General features: G+C 39.6%; 1 protein-coding gene and 1 long non-coding RNA gene across 2 annotated transcripts; both read left to right on the plus strand.

Moving 5' to 3' along the window:
- Window positions 1-545: 545 nt before the first annotated feature.
- On the plus strand, window positions 546-6,936 carry LOC128015319 (uncharacterized). The gene is made up of 3 exons (XR_008183870.1): window positions 546-1,545; window positions 2,589-2,910; window positions 5,730-6,936. It is a non-coding gene; the product is annotated as an uncharacterized LOC128015319 (long non-coding RNA).
- A 2,376-nt stretch (window positions 6,937-9,312) lies between these two features.
- s1pr5b (sphingosine-1-phosphate receptor 5b) lies at window positions 9,313-15,844 on the plus strand. The gene is made up of 2 exons (XM_052599048.1): window positions 9,313-9,465; window positions 12,026-15,844. Exon 2 carries the CDS (start codon window positions 12,175-12,177, stop codon window positions 13,336-13,338), a length of 1,164 nt encoding a protein of 387 aa, XP_052455008.1. The 5' UTR covers window positions 9,313-9,465; window positions 12,026-12,174; the 3' UTR covers window positions 13,339-15,844.
- Window positions 15,845-16,440: the final 596 nt, after the last annotated feature.

Here is a 16,440-nt window from a genome sequence, read left to right on the forward strand (position 1 = left end):
TTCTACATTCACCCTAAACCACGGCTTCATGGGGGATACTGCTTTATCTAATACACCACCTGTGTGTGTGTGTGTGTGTGTGTGTGTGTGTGAGAGAGAGAGAGCCAGATAGTGTGTGTGTGTGTGTGTGTGTGTGTGTGTGTGAGAGAGAGAGCCAGATAGTGTGTGTGTGTGTGTGTGTGTGTGTGTGTGTCTGTGTGTTTGAGTGTGTGTGTGTCTGTGTGTGTGTGTGTGTGTGTGTGTGTGTGTTTGAGTGTGAGAGAGACAGATAGTGTGTGTGTGTGTGTGTGTCTGTGTGTGTGTGTGTGTGTGTTTGAGTGTGTGTGTGTGTGTGTGTGTTTGAGTGTGAGAGAGACAGATAGTGTGTGTGTGTGTGTGTGTGTGTGTGTGTGTGTGTGTTGAGTGTGAGAGAGACAGAAAGGGCCCTATCTTGCACCCAGCGCAATTGACTTTGTACACCGACGCATGTGTCGTTCCTATTTTGCACCGGCGCAAAGCGTGCTTTTCCCTCCACAGAAGCACGTCGCTAAACTAGTGAATGAACTTGCGCTCCCTGGGCGGTTCAGCGCAAAAAAGGAGGCGTGTTCCGGCGCAAACAATCCCTGGTGCTATTTTGCTGTTCCATTAAACAATTGCGCCACTGACCAGAAAAAACCTAGTCTAAAGTCAGTGGCGCGTTGCGCGTTGTTCATTATGCTATTTTAAGGGCGCATGCTTGACCATAATGTATAGCGTGCACAACGCGCATACACTTTGCTCATGTAATCTACACAGATGCAACAGTTATTTTTGCAAATCATAAATTGTTACACTAAAAAAAAATATTAACACATGAGATGACGGAAATCATTGTGGTGTATTTTGGGTGGGTTTCTCCCATCCCCATACAACACAACTTCTCTGTCTTTCTCTGCTCTTACAAGAACATCAGTCTCCTCGGCTGTGAACCGCTCCTGGCGTGCGCCTGGTAAATACGCCATAATAATAGCAATCCATAATGGAACTTGCGCACCTGCTTTTAAAGGGAATGTTGGATGACGCTCTGATTGGTTTATTTCACGTTACGCCCAAACCACACCTATGAATAATGAATCTACTTCAGACCAACCCATTTTAGATTTGAGCCGGGTGCAAGAGCCATTTATCCCGCCGGGAAAATAGCAACAGTGTGCTTTATTCTTCTTTAACATCATATCTCACTCAGAAAGACAAGCGCACACACTGTAAAAAATTATTTAGCAGTTTAGTTGTTTCAATGAATTTTTTTATGTTGACACAACTTGCAGTTACTGAATTTGTTCATTCAACTAAAAATTTTAAGTTTTCAGTGTCTCAACTAGTTTGAAAGTTGACTGAACTAGGTCATTTGTCCTCATAACTTAAAAAAATTTGTTGACTCAATTCAATAGCAATATCACGTTCACAACATCACTTATCGCGAGATCTCGTCATTCTCCTGAATGCTGTTGAAGAGAGAAGAAGGTCGTCAGCCATTCTAGTCAGTTTCTCCTCAAAGTTTGGACATTTGACTAGAATACAACTTTGGTAAGTAAAATATTCGTATTTATTGGCTTAATGTGTAAAATTACATTTGTTGTCTCAGAAGAGTAAGTATTGTTTAAAGAGTCGTATATTCTGTGTGTAAGTTACTGTATGTAAATGTTCGTTTCGTGGCACTCTGAAGCCTCAAAATACAGGCGGTTCCACAGTATTTTCCTTATAAATATTAAAACAGATATTCTCCCATGCGGGACAGCGGAGCTGAACTTATGTGGAGCACGATAAAAATACAGTTTGTATGTATTATTTGAGCCCAGGGCTGCGTTAGAGGCCGTGCAAACAGAGCGCGAGAGCTCAACAGATCACTGTATGGATTAAGAACGGCGGGAATTAAAAAAAAGGAACTGCTCAAAACCTGACAGCGTAAGACATCCGTCAGAATATACATCGATGAAACATTAGGAGAAAAAAGAAGATTACTACTCGAACTGTGTCTTTTCTGCATGTTATAAGGGAAACAAATGAGCACCATAGATGAGCACCTCCCTCAGAGTTCTTCTGGAGCGCGTATCTTAACGTTACATTTGATATCGCTGACATAAGCTTAGTTCTGATGATTTTTTTACAGTCTACGGTTCAGATGAAGTTCTGAAGGTAGCGTTACAAACTCTTCTTTCAGTTTTCTGAAGTAACGTTAGTCATTCAAGTGCCTCACTAGAACCCAGTGTAATGCTGCGTGAATATCTGTTTTTATATAGTCTATGGTGAATATACGGTCATAAGTAAATTGCGTACGTTTAAATCTATATATTTTAGAATAAAAGTAATATCATATATCTTGTATAAATAGAGATACAATAACGATCGACACAAATGTGTTAAATTTCCTTTTATTGTGTTATAATTATGTGTTGTGTCATTTAAAAGCATTGTCTGGATGGTATAGTTTGTCTTTGGCATTTAATACAAACTTGTCAATACATTTGTCTTTCTCTGTAAAGATTTATTTATATGTATGTTTATTATTTTACAGTGTTTTAACATGTTTTTGTATTTTTCATGTTTATGATATTTTGGAATGACTGAAGATTCAGCGCAGAATTTAATAATCCTGTGGATGGACCACAGCGAGTCCTTTTGCAGTTATCCATCAAAAAGATATGCAGACATAATGGAAATGGCATTTACATTGTAGAGCTTGGACGAAGTTGTAAGTAAATTTATTTATTTATAAATGCACATTTATTGGAGTCTATATGCTTTACGATTGTAAGGCCCTGTTTAATGCATCCCTTTGTTTTTATTAAAGCACACAGGCTCTGCACAGGAATTGATCAAGGACATGACTGCTGGGATTACGCTTGTGGATGACCAAACTGAGCACCATCAGTCTGCAGTCATGTGGTCCAGGTAAAAGAAGAAGAAGAAGCCCAGTACAGTGGCCCAGTAGTGCACAACAACAAAATCTCCACAACACATGGCACAGGGCAAATTTCGCTGTGTTGTGGCTTGTTTCCAATGTGTTGTGCTAATTTCGTTATGTTGCAGCTTGTTTCTTTTATGTTGCAACTTGTGTCCATTGTGCTGCAGCTTGTTTCTATTGTGTTTTGGTCATTTCATTGTGTTATGCACTACTTGACCACTGTAAATACAGCTTTGCCATCAAGTGACATTTAATCATGATCAGGAAAAAAGAAAACATTACAACAACTATATTCCAAGTATTTAGAAGTCATATGATAGATTTATACAGGTGCTGGTTATGTAAAGAGAAAATCATCAAAAATCAAAGATTTATTTCACAAATTCCATTCAAAAAGTGAAACTTGTATATTATATTCATTCATTACACACACACTGTAAAAAATTATTTAGCAGTTTAGTTGTTTCAATGAATTTAAAAGAAGAAGAAAGGTAAAAGAAGAAGAAGAAATCTGGGTGATCTGGGGTTGTAACTCGTTGTTAGACGATCTGTGTACTGTGTTAGACGATCTGGGACTGGGACTAACAGAAATAAACTAATTCAGGTTTAAAACAACTTGAGGTTTAGTAAATGACAATTTTCTTTCTTTTTCTTTTTTGGGTGAACCCTTTACGAAAATGTAACTATTTGCATTGGAAAACAGCTTCAAAATTTAGAGAACATAATTTGACATTATTTTCCCCAGTTTTATTCCGTGAATTTTCTATAATTGGTATTTAAAATGTCTTTATAAAGTGTTGAATTTATCTTCATAAAACCACCAGAAACCCTGTTTATGGACATAGCCATTCTTTATTATTTTGCTGAATACTGTTTTGAATCCTGAAAAATGTTCAGTTCTAGCATATTGGCCATTAGCAACTTTGCTTAAAGGATTGTTTCACCAAAAAAATTAAATTAGGCCATGTTTTACTCATTCTCAAGGCACCCTATGTGATTTTCTTCTTTCAGACGAATCTGATCTGAGTTGAATTTAAAATTGTCCTGGCTCTTCCAAGTTATTTAATGGCAGCAGACAGGTGTGTTTTTTTTCTCAGCAGTCCAAAAATAGTCAAATAAAATGCACCCATCCATCAATAAAACGTGTCTCACATGGCTCTGGGGGGTGAATAAAGGCTTCCTGTCGGAAATCGATGCACTTTTTGTAAGAAAAATATCCATATTTAAAAAGTTGTAAACACTTTTTTTTCTCTTCCTCTGACTATCATACATGCAAGCCTAATTTTGTGATTCTACTTTGTGATTGGCGTATTGTTGTCTCCTCCGCTCTTCCGTGTTCGTCACTAATCACCGGTGCATGCATGACCCCTATGTCCTATTTTCATCCACCCGGAATGGCTCTTACGAAAGTGAGAGAAAAGGGTTTAAATATGTTTTGAATAACATTTTAAATATGTATTTTTTTTTATTACAAAAACACATGGATTCACTACAGGAGGACATTATTCACCTCTCAGAGCCATGTGAGGTACTTTTTATTATGAATTGATGCACATTATTTGACTACTTTTGGACTGTTGAAAAAAACAACCACCTATTGCCATAAATATTTTTTTATATAATCCGACTGGATTTGTCTGAAAGAAGAAAGTCATACACACCTACGATGCCATGAGGGTGAATAAAACATACATGGGTTAACCAACCCTTTAGGGCCATTTCATAGTCAACTCATCTGTAGGCATACGTGTCCCCGAGGCTACGCATTGTTATGCTTCGGCCGCCATTATGCGTCGGTGCACCAAAATGTGTGGTCCTAGTTTTTGATACGCAACGTGCCGATTCACGCAATACTATGCGTTGTCGGTGGGGGCGACATTGCAAGTATTGTACATTAATTCAAGTATATTGTGTTTACAAAAGAAGAAGGTATACAATGAATTGAATACAATGGCGGGCGAAGAGGAAAAATTATACAAACTTATACATATTCATCCACATATATACGATAGTTCATCAGCAACAGAATACACTCCTCTTCAGTTGCCACTGTAATCTGAATATCATGCGACCCAACTCTACTAATATCACCCGACTCTACTACCCCCTGTTGCGTGAGCCGTGTATTGCATACACACATCAACCGTGACGCTTGCGTTCACTGTTTAGACTATGAAAAGGAGTGCGTCGCTCGCGTTTCTTGCTCGCATTTCCCGCGTTGACTATGAAACGGCACCTAAGGAGTCATGCTTTACTCTGAACATGCAGTGCAACAGACTATTATTTAAAAGGAATACCTATTTACACCAATATATTTTCTGATCATTGTATAAATGGTGTGACAGATTAGACACTTAGAATCAGATTAAGAAAAAAAACCTGAATGTTGTATTGGTTTGTCACATTTTATGTCATTCAGAAATCATGTAGAATGCCAGTGAAGAAAATAATTTCCCCCCATTTTTAGAATAGTTGGTTCTGGGGGTGTATTTTACACTTATCTTCCCATGGGATTTTAAACTCTTTGTGTTCAGCAGAACAAAGAATTTAGTACAGGCTTTTAACAGTTTAATACAGGAAGTTATTTTGAATGTTTCTAAACGAAACCGTTGAGGAGCACCATTTAATTTTGACTTTCATTTTTGGTTAAATTTTTCTAAATATCTTCCACTTGAAGGTGAATTACACTTTGCATTAATTGGTCGATGTGCTTTTAACAAAACACACAACTTTAATAGTGTATGTACATATGTGTGTTCGTTTATAAATTTATTAAGTAATGTAATATTTTTTTTTATTTTCCCAGCCATCCAGTGACATTAAGGATGTTGAGAAAGAAATTGAAGAGGGCATTCTGATTGTAACTGAGGAACAGCAATGTGATGTGCTTCCCAAGGAATAACCAACATTGGTCTCATTTGGACATCCTGTCATCACTGACATCTCCCATGTCCCCAAGGCATTTGGACTCTTAATGGGTCTGTATGCAGTGAACAGCACTACCTCCAGCGCATTAAATACACCATTGAGGCTCTGTAAAAACTTGTGAAGACCAGCTGCTCCCACCATGTGCTCGCTACAGCGGCAGGAACTGTAGGTGGGGGGAGTGAATGTACAGCGCTCTCTCCACCCTCAACACCACAAATAAGGTGTCCTTGAGCAAGGCACAACTTCTCCCTGGGCGCTGCAGCATAAATGGCTGCCCACTGCTCTGGGTGTGTGTTCACGGTGTGTGTTCACTGCTGTGTGTGTGCACTGTGGATGGGTTAAATGAAGAGCACAAATGTATGTCATGTCACTTTCACTTTTCAGTGTTCATGATGTGTCCATCGGCTCCACCGCACTCTTTCTTACAAAGTAGTGTTTTGTTTTTTTTTATAAGGAAAGGTTCTTTTGTGCCTTTCACTATATAGAATGTACATTAAAGTTTACATGTCATGACTTGGAATATGCATGTTCTCATGTAAACAAATGTTTTTTCACCTCTCATTTTCTTAAACAGTATGTACACATTTTCAGTATGTAGCATTATGATGGGGGACGAGTTTGGAAACTTTCAAGATCCTTCTGATGTTAACACCTCTGTCTGGTCATGTTGTGCTATGAAATTTAGAATCTGACTTTAGATCTTTGTTCTTCCATGTGCATTCATTCCATTTATATCTTATTATACAGAAGTACAGTACACTCATTTTTTGTAACTAATTGTGATGTTATATACATACATCTTGGTTTCTCATTTTGACCATGACTTGCATTATGGTGGGGGGAGTGCATGTGAACTTGTGCAGGGTTAATATGCAGAGTTCAACCTTCTGATTTTCATATTGCATTATGAAATTAAAAACAATCCCTGTGGTTTTGATCTGATGAATTGAAATGCAACTATATGTTTCTCAATCCCATGCCAATGTTATTTATTATACATCACACTTTCAAGTGTCGGTTCAGATCTTTAGACGTGTTTGTATTTTGCATTTTTTGTTTTGTTTATCAATTATCAGTTGATGTGTTGACAGCAAATTGCTTGTTCAATTTAAATCTGAATGAAAGTGTTGTCTCTATCATTAAATAAATTACATTAAAAAAAGTGTTTTGACATCTTTATTTAAACATTTAAGGCAGTGGAGTAACATTTGTTTATGATTATTGATCGAAGTAAAAAAAAATCCCTGTTGACACAACATGATTTAGTTGACTGGACTAGAAAATAATAGTCAAGTCAACTTAAAGAAATTTGTTACCTGGACTAACTCCACTCTAGTTTGAAGTTGTTTCAACAAGATTTTTTTTGTCAAGATAACAAAAAAATTTTAGGCAGCGGGGTAACAAAATATTTTTAGTTGACTCAACAAATTCTTTTTTACAGTGCACATCATATTGAGTCTGAACAGCAGACTGCGTCCATGAGTAAAAGAGAGAGATGCTTCCTTTGTTTTTATCGCCACATGTTCACGTTTAGCTGACTAGTAGAAATGTTTAATAGCTTCTGAATGTGTGAAACTGATTCTGAGACATGCAACCCGGCATACAACAAATGCCAACAACTGCAGAAAGACAGGAAACGAGCTCATCATTCTCGCCGCAATATTAATGAAGCGCTGCGACTGCAGCGAGCCACGGCCTCTTCTACCATCAACTCATCTCAGCGTATTCATAATGCAATGTTATCAACTGATCGCTAGCAATAATACTGCAAAACTCATGTTGAGCTACAGTTAGCGTGTTGATACAGAGATACAGCACTTTCAGTACATACAACCAGAAAAAACTGTTTGGAGCAACACACAACACATGTGCAATAGAGATTGAGTGTAAAACAATGTTAGATCACAGTCTGAAAACAAGGGATCACAATCTGCTGCCTCGGTCCATTTATGCACATAATATAAAGTATAAACTCTATAAAATCACTTCTTAGTAAGATATGGATAGATTGAAGAGAATCCCTAACAGACACAATAACATCATCAAGCGCTCGTACTTCATCGAGATGTGACGGCCAAGCACTAACCACAAAACATATTTTATACTGTCAGAAAGTTACAGCTGCATACATCGGCCATGTTTTCCACGTCTCCTGAATCAAACACAGCTGATTCAGATCATCAGATCATTAGTAGAGAGACCAACACCTGAACTGAACAGAGATCCACATGTGCCTCCAGGAGTGTGTTTGGGATCCACTGGTTCTGGCAACACTGTCATTCATTCACTAACACTTTCTAAAATCTCAATCCATTTAGGCTGTTGCTCTCTCATTCGTTTTTTGCTTACTGATAAGAATAATGTGTATAGAAAAAAGATACTATTAAATTAAATACATTTTCCTGTTTATCACCGTAAAGTAGCTTTGAAACAAGCTGTAGCTGTAACAATCACAGGTGACGGTCTGATTTGGATAATGTTCTTCATGCAAACAGTCCATTTTCACTCTCATGTCAGAGAGACAGCGAAGGATAAATGTGACCCCGAAGGTCAAACTGGACGACCCGTCTGACCTCTGACCTCTTTATCAGACGGTGAAATTGCATGTAACTGTCAGTGAGACAGACGAGTGCCAGACAAAACTCCTTCAAATGTAATATTCATGCTAAAAACTGAGCTACATAAACAAACGCTTGCACTCCCAGATCCACCGTGAACTGTTGAACCAGTTTTCCTGCAGGATGTGCTCAGCGTTCAGCCGGATCTCATGTTCTGGGTCGTCTGTTTGAGCTGTAACGGATGCTCAGTGTCTGTTAAACTCCAGCGTTCCTCGCGTCACGGAAGGTTCCCGCAGCACAGTCACACGTTTCAAAGCCAGAGAGAAGAGCGCAGGTGTGTGAACAGGAAGCTCAGAGATGCGGTCGGGCAGGTCGGTGGGCACTGACAGTAACAGACACCTGAGGCACGACATGAGAAGACAAGTCTGAGCTCGAGTCTGATCCAACCAGAGATCCACGCTCATTTCATCTGATTGAACCCGCATTCGGCTCAGTCCAAGACTCGGAGAGGCCCAAATCACACCGCTGCATGTCCACAGATCATCTACTGAGCCATTAATGTGTTCATCAGTGGACATTACTGTCACTCCTACAGAAAGATCCATATCAGAATCATATTATGTGCCGCTGAAACCAACAAACATACAAGTGTTAAAACCTCAACCACTGCCGGCTTAGAGGAGGAGAGCGAGCGAGCGAGCGAGGGAGAGAGAGAGAGAGAGAGAGAGAGAGAGAGAGAGAGAGAGAGAGAGCGCAAGCGAGGGAGAGAGAGAGAGAGAGAGAGAGAGAGAGAGAGAGAGAGAGAGAGAGAGAGCGCAAGCGAGGGAGAGAGAGAGAGAGAGAGAGGGAGAGAGAGAGAGAGAGAGAGAGAGAGAGAGAGCGCGAGCGAGGGAGAGAGAGAGAGAGAGAGACAGAGAGAGAGAGAGAGAGAGAGAAAGAATTGCACGCCTCCGCTCACATGCAGCTCGCCCGGAGTTTCATGTTGAGTCGTGTTTGCTTCTTCCAGTGAAGAGTTCATGCTACAGCAGAAGCTGCACTGACACAAAACTAGAAACGGTAAGAGATTTCTAACTCTTCTGAAACATAATTACTCATGTTTAATTATTCACAGGGTCACAGGGTCTCAGACTCGGTCTCTATAGAGGAGACGTGTGTGTTTGCTCGGAGGACAATATCTGTCTGAGATACAACTATTTGAAAATCTGGAATCTGAGGGAGCACAAAATATTGAGAAAATCATCTTTAAAGTTGTTCAAATGAAGTTCTTAGCAATGCATATTACTAATCAAAAATTAAGTTTTGATATATTTACGGTAGGAATTTGACGTTATATCTTCATGGAACATGATCTTTACTTAATATCCTAATGACTTTTGGCATAAAAGAGAAATGTATAATTGTGACCCATTCAGTGTATTTTAGGCTATTGCTCCAAATATTCGTCTGTGACACTGAAGACTGCTTCTGTGCTGCAGGACACTGAACTCTTTATATGAACAGAAAATTAAACATATACACAGAAGAAAAACAATCATATAAATACAAATCAGTAGTATTTGTCCGATTTTGAACTGTTTATGAACTTTCTCTAACTTTGTGAATTTGTGAACGAATCAAAGGTCAATACGACTCCATTTAACTTTAGTTATTAGTTAACATGTACTAACAATGAAAACACTTCTAAAGCATTTATTAATCTTAGTTCAGGCTAATTTCAACATTTAATCAAAAGGTACATCTGTTAATATAATTTTAATGGAATTGAACTAAAATTAACTAACAATCAGCCGTTGTATTTTATTGACTAACATTAACAAAGATGAATACGTACTGTAATAATGTCTATTGATCATTATTATTTAGTGTTAGTGTTAAGTTAATGCATGAACTAACGTTAACTGTTGAGATTTCAATGAACTGATTGTCTCTGATTTAATGCATCTTTTGGGAATCATTGTACAAATGTATTTCTACAGAATTCACAAGAGCTCTTCATTTCATGGCAGAACTTACGATCAGTCGAGCTGCTTTAGTTTTCCTGCTATATCAATCCTGACAAACACAGTCTTCTAAAGTAACATGTCAATGTGTGTCTGAAACTGAAAAACTGTAAAAGACTACAGATTTCTGCTCATGAAATGAATCAGATGGACCTAAATGATTTCACTAAACATGATAAACTTCAGCAGTAGCAGCTGACCGAGTGTGATGTTACTCAGACGTCACAGAATCACATCGAGCTGGTGATGTCCTCCCCTTCAGGTCATATAAGATGCAGACGAGCTTTTCACTTTCCCTAAAACAGTAAAGAAGATTTTTAGCTGAAATCGTGGCCCTTGGTGATTCATAAAACACTCTGATTGTCCAAAAAGCATATCGAGCAACACAAAACGAATCCCTGTGTCTGCTGGCGATATACTGAGGTCCGTGCAAGAAACTGAACATTATTTACAACTAGGGCCGGGACTCGATTAAAAAAATTAATCTAATTAATTAGAGGCTTTGTTATTAATTAATCGAAATTAATCGCATTTTAATCGCATATAAATATTTAACCTGAGAACAGTGAGATTTAATTTTTTTTTTCACATGGATTTATTGTATACCATTGAATAATGACTGAATACATAAGCTTAAGCAACAAAATATTGTTTATTTTTGTTCAACCAAGTCTAGCAGACCAGTGCAATTTTTGCCATGAAGTGTAGCAATAGCATATTTAGAAACAATTTAGAAATAGTACATTTCAGAAATTCAGGAAGCGTATAGGTGCGTATACCTTCTGTAAAGAGTTTTTTTTAAAGTAAAACACAATTCTGTCAATTACATTCAGAACATTGGAAACACTATTAGAAAACATCTCTGTTGCTTCAGAGGCCATAACATACTAAGTCCAACTCTCAATAACCTTGGCCAAAACAATAAAGAGTTCAACATAAACTGTTGCACCAACAAAATAATACATAGTTCAACATAAAGTGTAAAGTCCACGCTAGCTGCTATATGTTTTGCGTTGAGGTGATACTTGAGACTCGATGTGCTGCTGTGGTGATGTGCGAGCGCTAGTTGGTGCTTCAGTATAATCGGTCCGCCGAAACTCATCCAGTGAGAAACGCTCCGCGGTGCAAAAATAAGTTATTAAAAATGCGGGAATTTTTTTTTTCTGTAATTAATTAATCTTAGTTAACGCGTTATTTTTTGTGTAATTAATTAATCTCAATTAACACGTTAAAGTCCCGGCCCTATTTACAACATTATTAGCTGTAAACTATATGTTCGGTTTCTTGCACAGACTGATCGTTTCACTTCATAAGACCTCAGGGATTCATTTTGTGTTGCTTGATATGCTTTTTGATTTTGAGTGTTGGTGGCCACTGACTTGCATGTTATGAATCATCAAGAACCACAGTTTCAGCTAAAATCTTCAGCTAAAATCTTTACTGCTCTACTGAAGAAAAAAAGTCATGGCCTAAGAGTTAGTAAATATTCATTTTGAGGTAAACTATCCCTTTAAAGTATGCTGAATGAAAACACACTGAGTGTCAGTGCGAGTGAAACTCCAGATGTGAAAGGGTTTGGTTGGTTTGGTGACCTGGTCATGCTCTTGTGTTTCCAGGACTGAAGTGATGGACCCAAACCAAACACACTCAACAATCAGCCTTTAAAACACGAATGACACCCATGATTTCTGGTATGATGAGCTGAACTCGACAGCGTCTCTTCACTGAGGAAGACTTCGAGGAAGAAGTAGTTTGCTGGTGAACTATGGAGATGACCTCCTGCGCAGAGAGCATCAACATGTCCACGTTTGCTTTCACGAGCATCTACAAGTGCTATCACCGCAATAATGTCCTCCGGTGGCACTATAACTACACCGGCAAACTGAATGGGACCCGGTACAGAGACGGACTGAAACCCGAATCCATCGCCGTTCTGTTCATCTGCTTCCTCATCATCGTGCAGAACTTGATCGTCCTCATGGCCATCCGCAAGAACAAGAAGTTCCACATGCCCATGTACTATCTGCTGGGGAACCTGACGCTGTCGGACCTGCTGGCCGGATTCACCTACATGCTGAACATCATTCTGTCGGGTGCGAACACGCTGAAGCTGACGCCGCTGCAGTGGTTTGTGAGGGAGGGTGGTGTCTTCATCACGCTCTCGGCGTCCGTCGTCAGTCTGCTGGCCATCGCCATCGAGCGCTACTTCACCATGCGCAACACCAAGCCCTACCCACGCGCCAAACGCAACCGCATGTTCACTCTGATCGCCGCCAGCTGGGCTCTGTCGCTGTTGCTAGGCGCTCTGCCTATTATGGGATGGAACTGTCTGTATAATCTAGAGTGGTGCTCCACCGTCCTGCCGCTCTACGCCAAGAGCTACATCTTCTTCTGCGTGTTTGTGTTCCTGTCCATCCTGCTGGCCATCGTCCTTCTGTACGGACGCATCTTTCACTTCGTCAAGTCCAACACGCAGAACCCGACCTGCATTCAGCGCAAACCCTACGGCCATCGCTCGCTGAAGTACATGGCTCTGCTGAAGACCGTCACCATCGTGGTGGGAGTGTTCATCCTGTGCTGGATGCCGCTGTTCGTGCTCCTGCTGATGGACTTCGTGTGTCCCGTGAAGGAGTGTCCTGTTCTCTTCAAGGCTGATTACTTCCTGGGCATGGCCATGTTAAATTCTCTCATTAACCCCATCATTTACACGCTGACGAGCAGAGACATACGGCGTGCTATTCTGAAGCTGCTCTGCCGCCGATGCCTGATCACCAAAGACGGCCGCGTGAGGAACATCGGCATCCACATCAGCTTCACCAAGACAGACCTGAACCGCCAGGGACTGGAGACGACCATCTCATCCGGGAACGCAACCACCTTACCTGTTAAATCCATCTACCCCAAACTCAAGCTGTCCGTCATCGCGTAAGCGCTCAACACGAGGACATGGAAACCCCCGAGCACATTTCAGGCTCTGGACTGAACCTAATTAAAGGCTCGCCCCGGTCACAAACCCTCACGCAGCCTTTATGGTTATATGGACCTGAAATTTAGCTGTTTTGAGCAGAAAGAGGTGTTTTTCAGCATTTCAACATTCAATCCTTTACATGAGTTAGTCGAAGTTACATTTGCACAAATACTCAGAACGACAAAGACTCAGATATCAGTTCATCAGCCAGTATCAGACTCAGATCTGACTGCATGCAAAGACTTCAAACAGACACGCAGTCTGCTGCACTGAACTACAGACAGACCTTATATATAATAATATACTGCATATCAATCATTTCTGATACTGCATGATACACAAACCCTTCACAGATAAAAGCAATATGAGGAGCATCACTGTAAATATTCCACTCTCGTGCTCTTATTGAATGTGAAACCATGAGCATCTCTTCACACAAAAGCATATTTAAGCATATTTGTTTGTACAGTTTATACATTGTAAATATTAGACATGCTGTTTTAGATGCTTCTGTAAAGCCTGATTTATATTAAATTATGTTCTTTTTTATTTGATATTAAATATTTTTGAAGATAACTGAGATGCAGTGTAGCCTGTACATACATTTCACATAAAGTCCCAATATTGTGAAGTTTGATTATGAGGCCGATAGAAAAAACTAACTATATATATAAAATATCATTAGTTAACTTTCATGATAATAAAATATTGTGAAAAAAAATTTCTTTTAAGAACTGATCATAGCATAGTTCTTTGGAGGGAAGCAAAAATGCCCCGATTTCTGATGATTTGTGGCCATCAGTGTGAAAAGCCTAACATAAAACCATGTTCTTCATTGACTTTATCTATTTAAATGATTAGTTTTGTGTTATTTATAGTCTCGGACTGAAGATGCTTAAAGGTCACTGTTCGGTTGAACGCTGTACACAGATGTTTTATGGTGATTTCTGTGTGAAGCGTGTCCAGCGAGCTGGCAGTGATGCATGTCAAGGCCATGGTTCACATCTGTGGGAGTTTGCAGAGGGGAAACACAATTCAGCTTTCAGTTTTCCCCTGTTTACCGTAAACACACTACCACCATGTGACCACACACACACCAAGATTCTGAGAGCTGTACACACTGAAACCACATTACTTGAGCTCCGCTCTAAAGCCATGGCCATGAGACAGACGTGTGTATCACAAACACACACACACACACACACAAACACACACACACACACACTTGTTTTTGTGAAAAGTGGGTTCATCCCTGTAAAAGAGACAGTGGTGTTCAAGCAGTAGCAGCACCTCTACTCTGGATGTACCGGCCCATGGAGGCATGAAAAAATGAAGTGACGTGCTGATGAAGTCAAAAAGTTGGTGTTTATTCCAAAATGTGAAAAACTAAGATTTTCCAAAAGAATGCAAATGATATTTACAATGTAACTCCAAAAGTATCAAAAGAAACAAAAATAGAAAAAAAAACTGTACAGAATTTAAATGTCAATAATTTGACCCAAAAATCAAGCAAGCAACTTCACCAACTCACTCTACGAGCCCTTTTACAAAACTGAGAGAAACTCTTAAAAAGTATAAGCCCCTCCCACTTGGACTAAACCATTAAATAATTGATGGTAACAAATCAGTTCTAGAAAGACAAAACAAATAAATAGCGATTTAACCGTAACAAAGGCATAACTATTAGAACCACAAAAATATACAACCATTTCAAACAACTCAAACAAAATTAATTATTACCGTTTACCAAAGAATCAAACAAACACCAATCTCCCCCTCCGGCATGAGACCAATTAAGTTTGCCTTCTATTGGCGGGAAACAGGTATTTAAAAATGGTGCCAATGTGGTGCCCGGGTTTCTTCTGATTGTTATGAGGAAATGTTCCAGTATGCAAGTATGACTGTTTATTTTATGTATGTGGATAATTGAAAACAATAAACATTTAACATGGCAACCGGTCTTCTTTGTATTCTCAACAATACACAAATCAACATAATAAAATTTATGACTCACAAAACTAAAAAAAAAAAATGATGAGAACAGGATCAACACTTAAACAATACACAATAAATTACACACAGACATACCTGGTGTTAACTTATTGCGCAAAACAAATATGTGTTGTTGTATGAAAAGTGTATGTATGCCCAGTGTGTTGTGTTCTCAGTCCAGGACCAAAGTCGCTAGTCACAGTGCCCCACTGTGACATTTCCCCCTCCCTCCCCTGACACCGACTGTGGTGTCCTCGAGAGAAAGTCTGCAGTGTAATTCTGTGACCCTGACCTATACAGCACCTCAAAGTCAAATGGCTGCATGGCCAGAAACTTAGTAATGCAAGCATTAGGCTACGTTCACACCGCAGGGCTTAATGCTCAATTCTGATTTTTTGAAAAAAAAATGATTTTTTTGCAAGGCGGTTCACATTTCCAATTAAATGCAACCTTTTGTGATCTCCTGTGTGAACGTGAAATGACCCAGAAGTGACCCGCATGCGCAAAAGAGTACTCAACAGTGAACGACGTCACTCGTTGTTAGCGGAAGTAGTTAACGTTAAACATAGATGTCAACAACAGTGTAGTCAACAGCGGAGCTCTTTTTGCAATATTAAAGTTATTTCACCAACGGAGCCAGCACAATTACAATCTTCTCGTTTTAAGAAGAAAATTAAAAAGAAGGTTTTCGGCCATGGCGTTTTGTGGAGCAGTGTTAGCAACGTCGGTACAGAGAAACGTGTGGGTGCGGAGTCGCAGCCAGGAGCGGTGGGATACTGATGTGAGTGGCTCTTCTCGTTCCCGCCTACTTCAATGCAGAATTATGACATTTGTAGCGCATCAACGACGTTCGGGTCGGATACATGTGGCTTGGCCGTTCAGACAGAGGTCGCATTTCAAAAGATCGGATACGTATCGGATTCAGGACCACATACCCAAGTGGCCTGGGTCACATTTGAAAAGATCGGATCTGTGTCGTTCAGATTGTCATGAAAAGATCAGATACAGGTCGCATAGGGGCAAAAAAAGAATCGGAATTGGGTCGTGTGGCGAGTGGGGCGGGGCCGAGAG

Source organism: Carassius gibelio, chromosome A6 (genome assembly GCF_023724105.1).
Source record: "Carassius gibelio isolate Cgi1373 ecotype wild population from Czech Republic chromosome A6, carGib1.2-hapl.c, whole genome shotgun sequence".
Classification (NCBI taxonomy): domain Eukaryota; kingdom Metazoa; phylum Chordata; class Actinopteri; order Cypriniformes; family Cyprinidae; genus Carassius; species Carassius gibelio.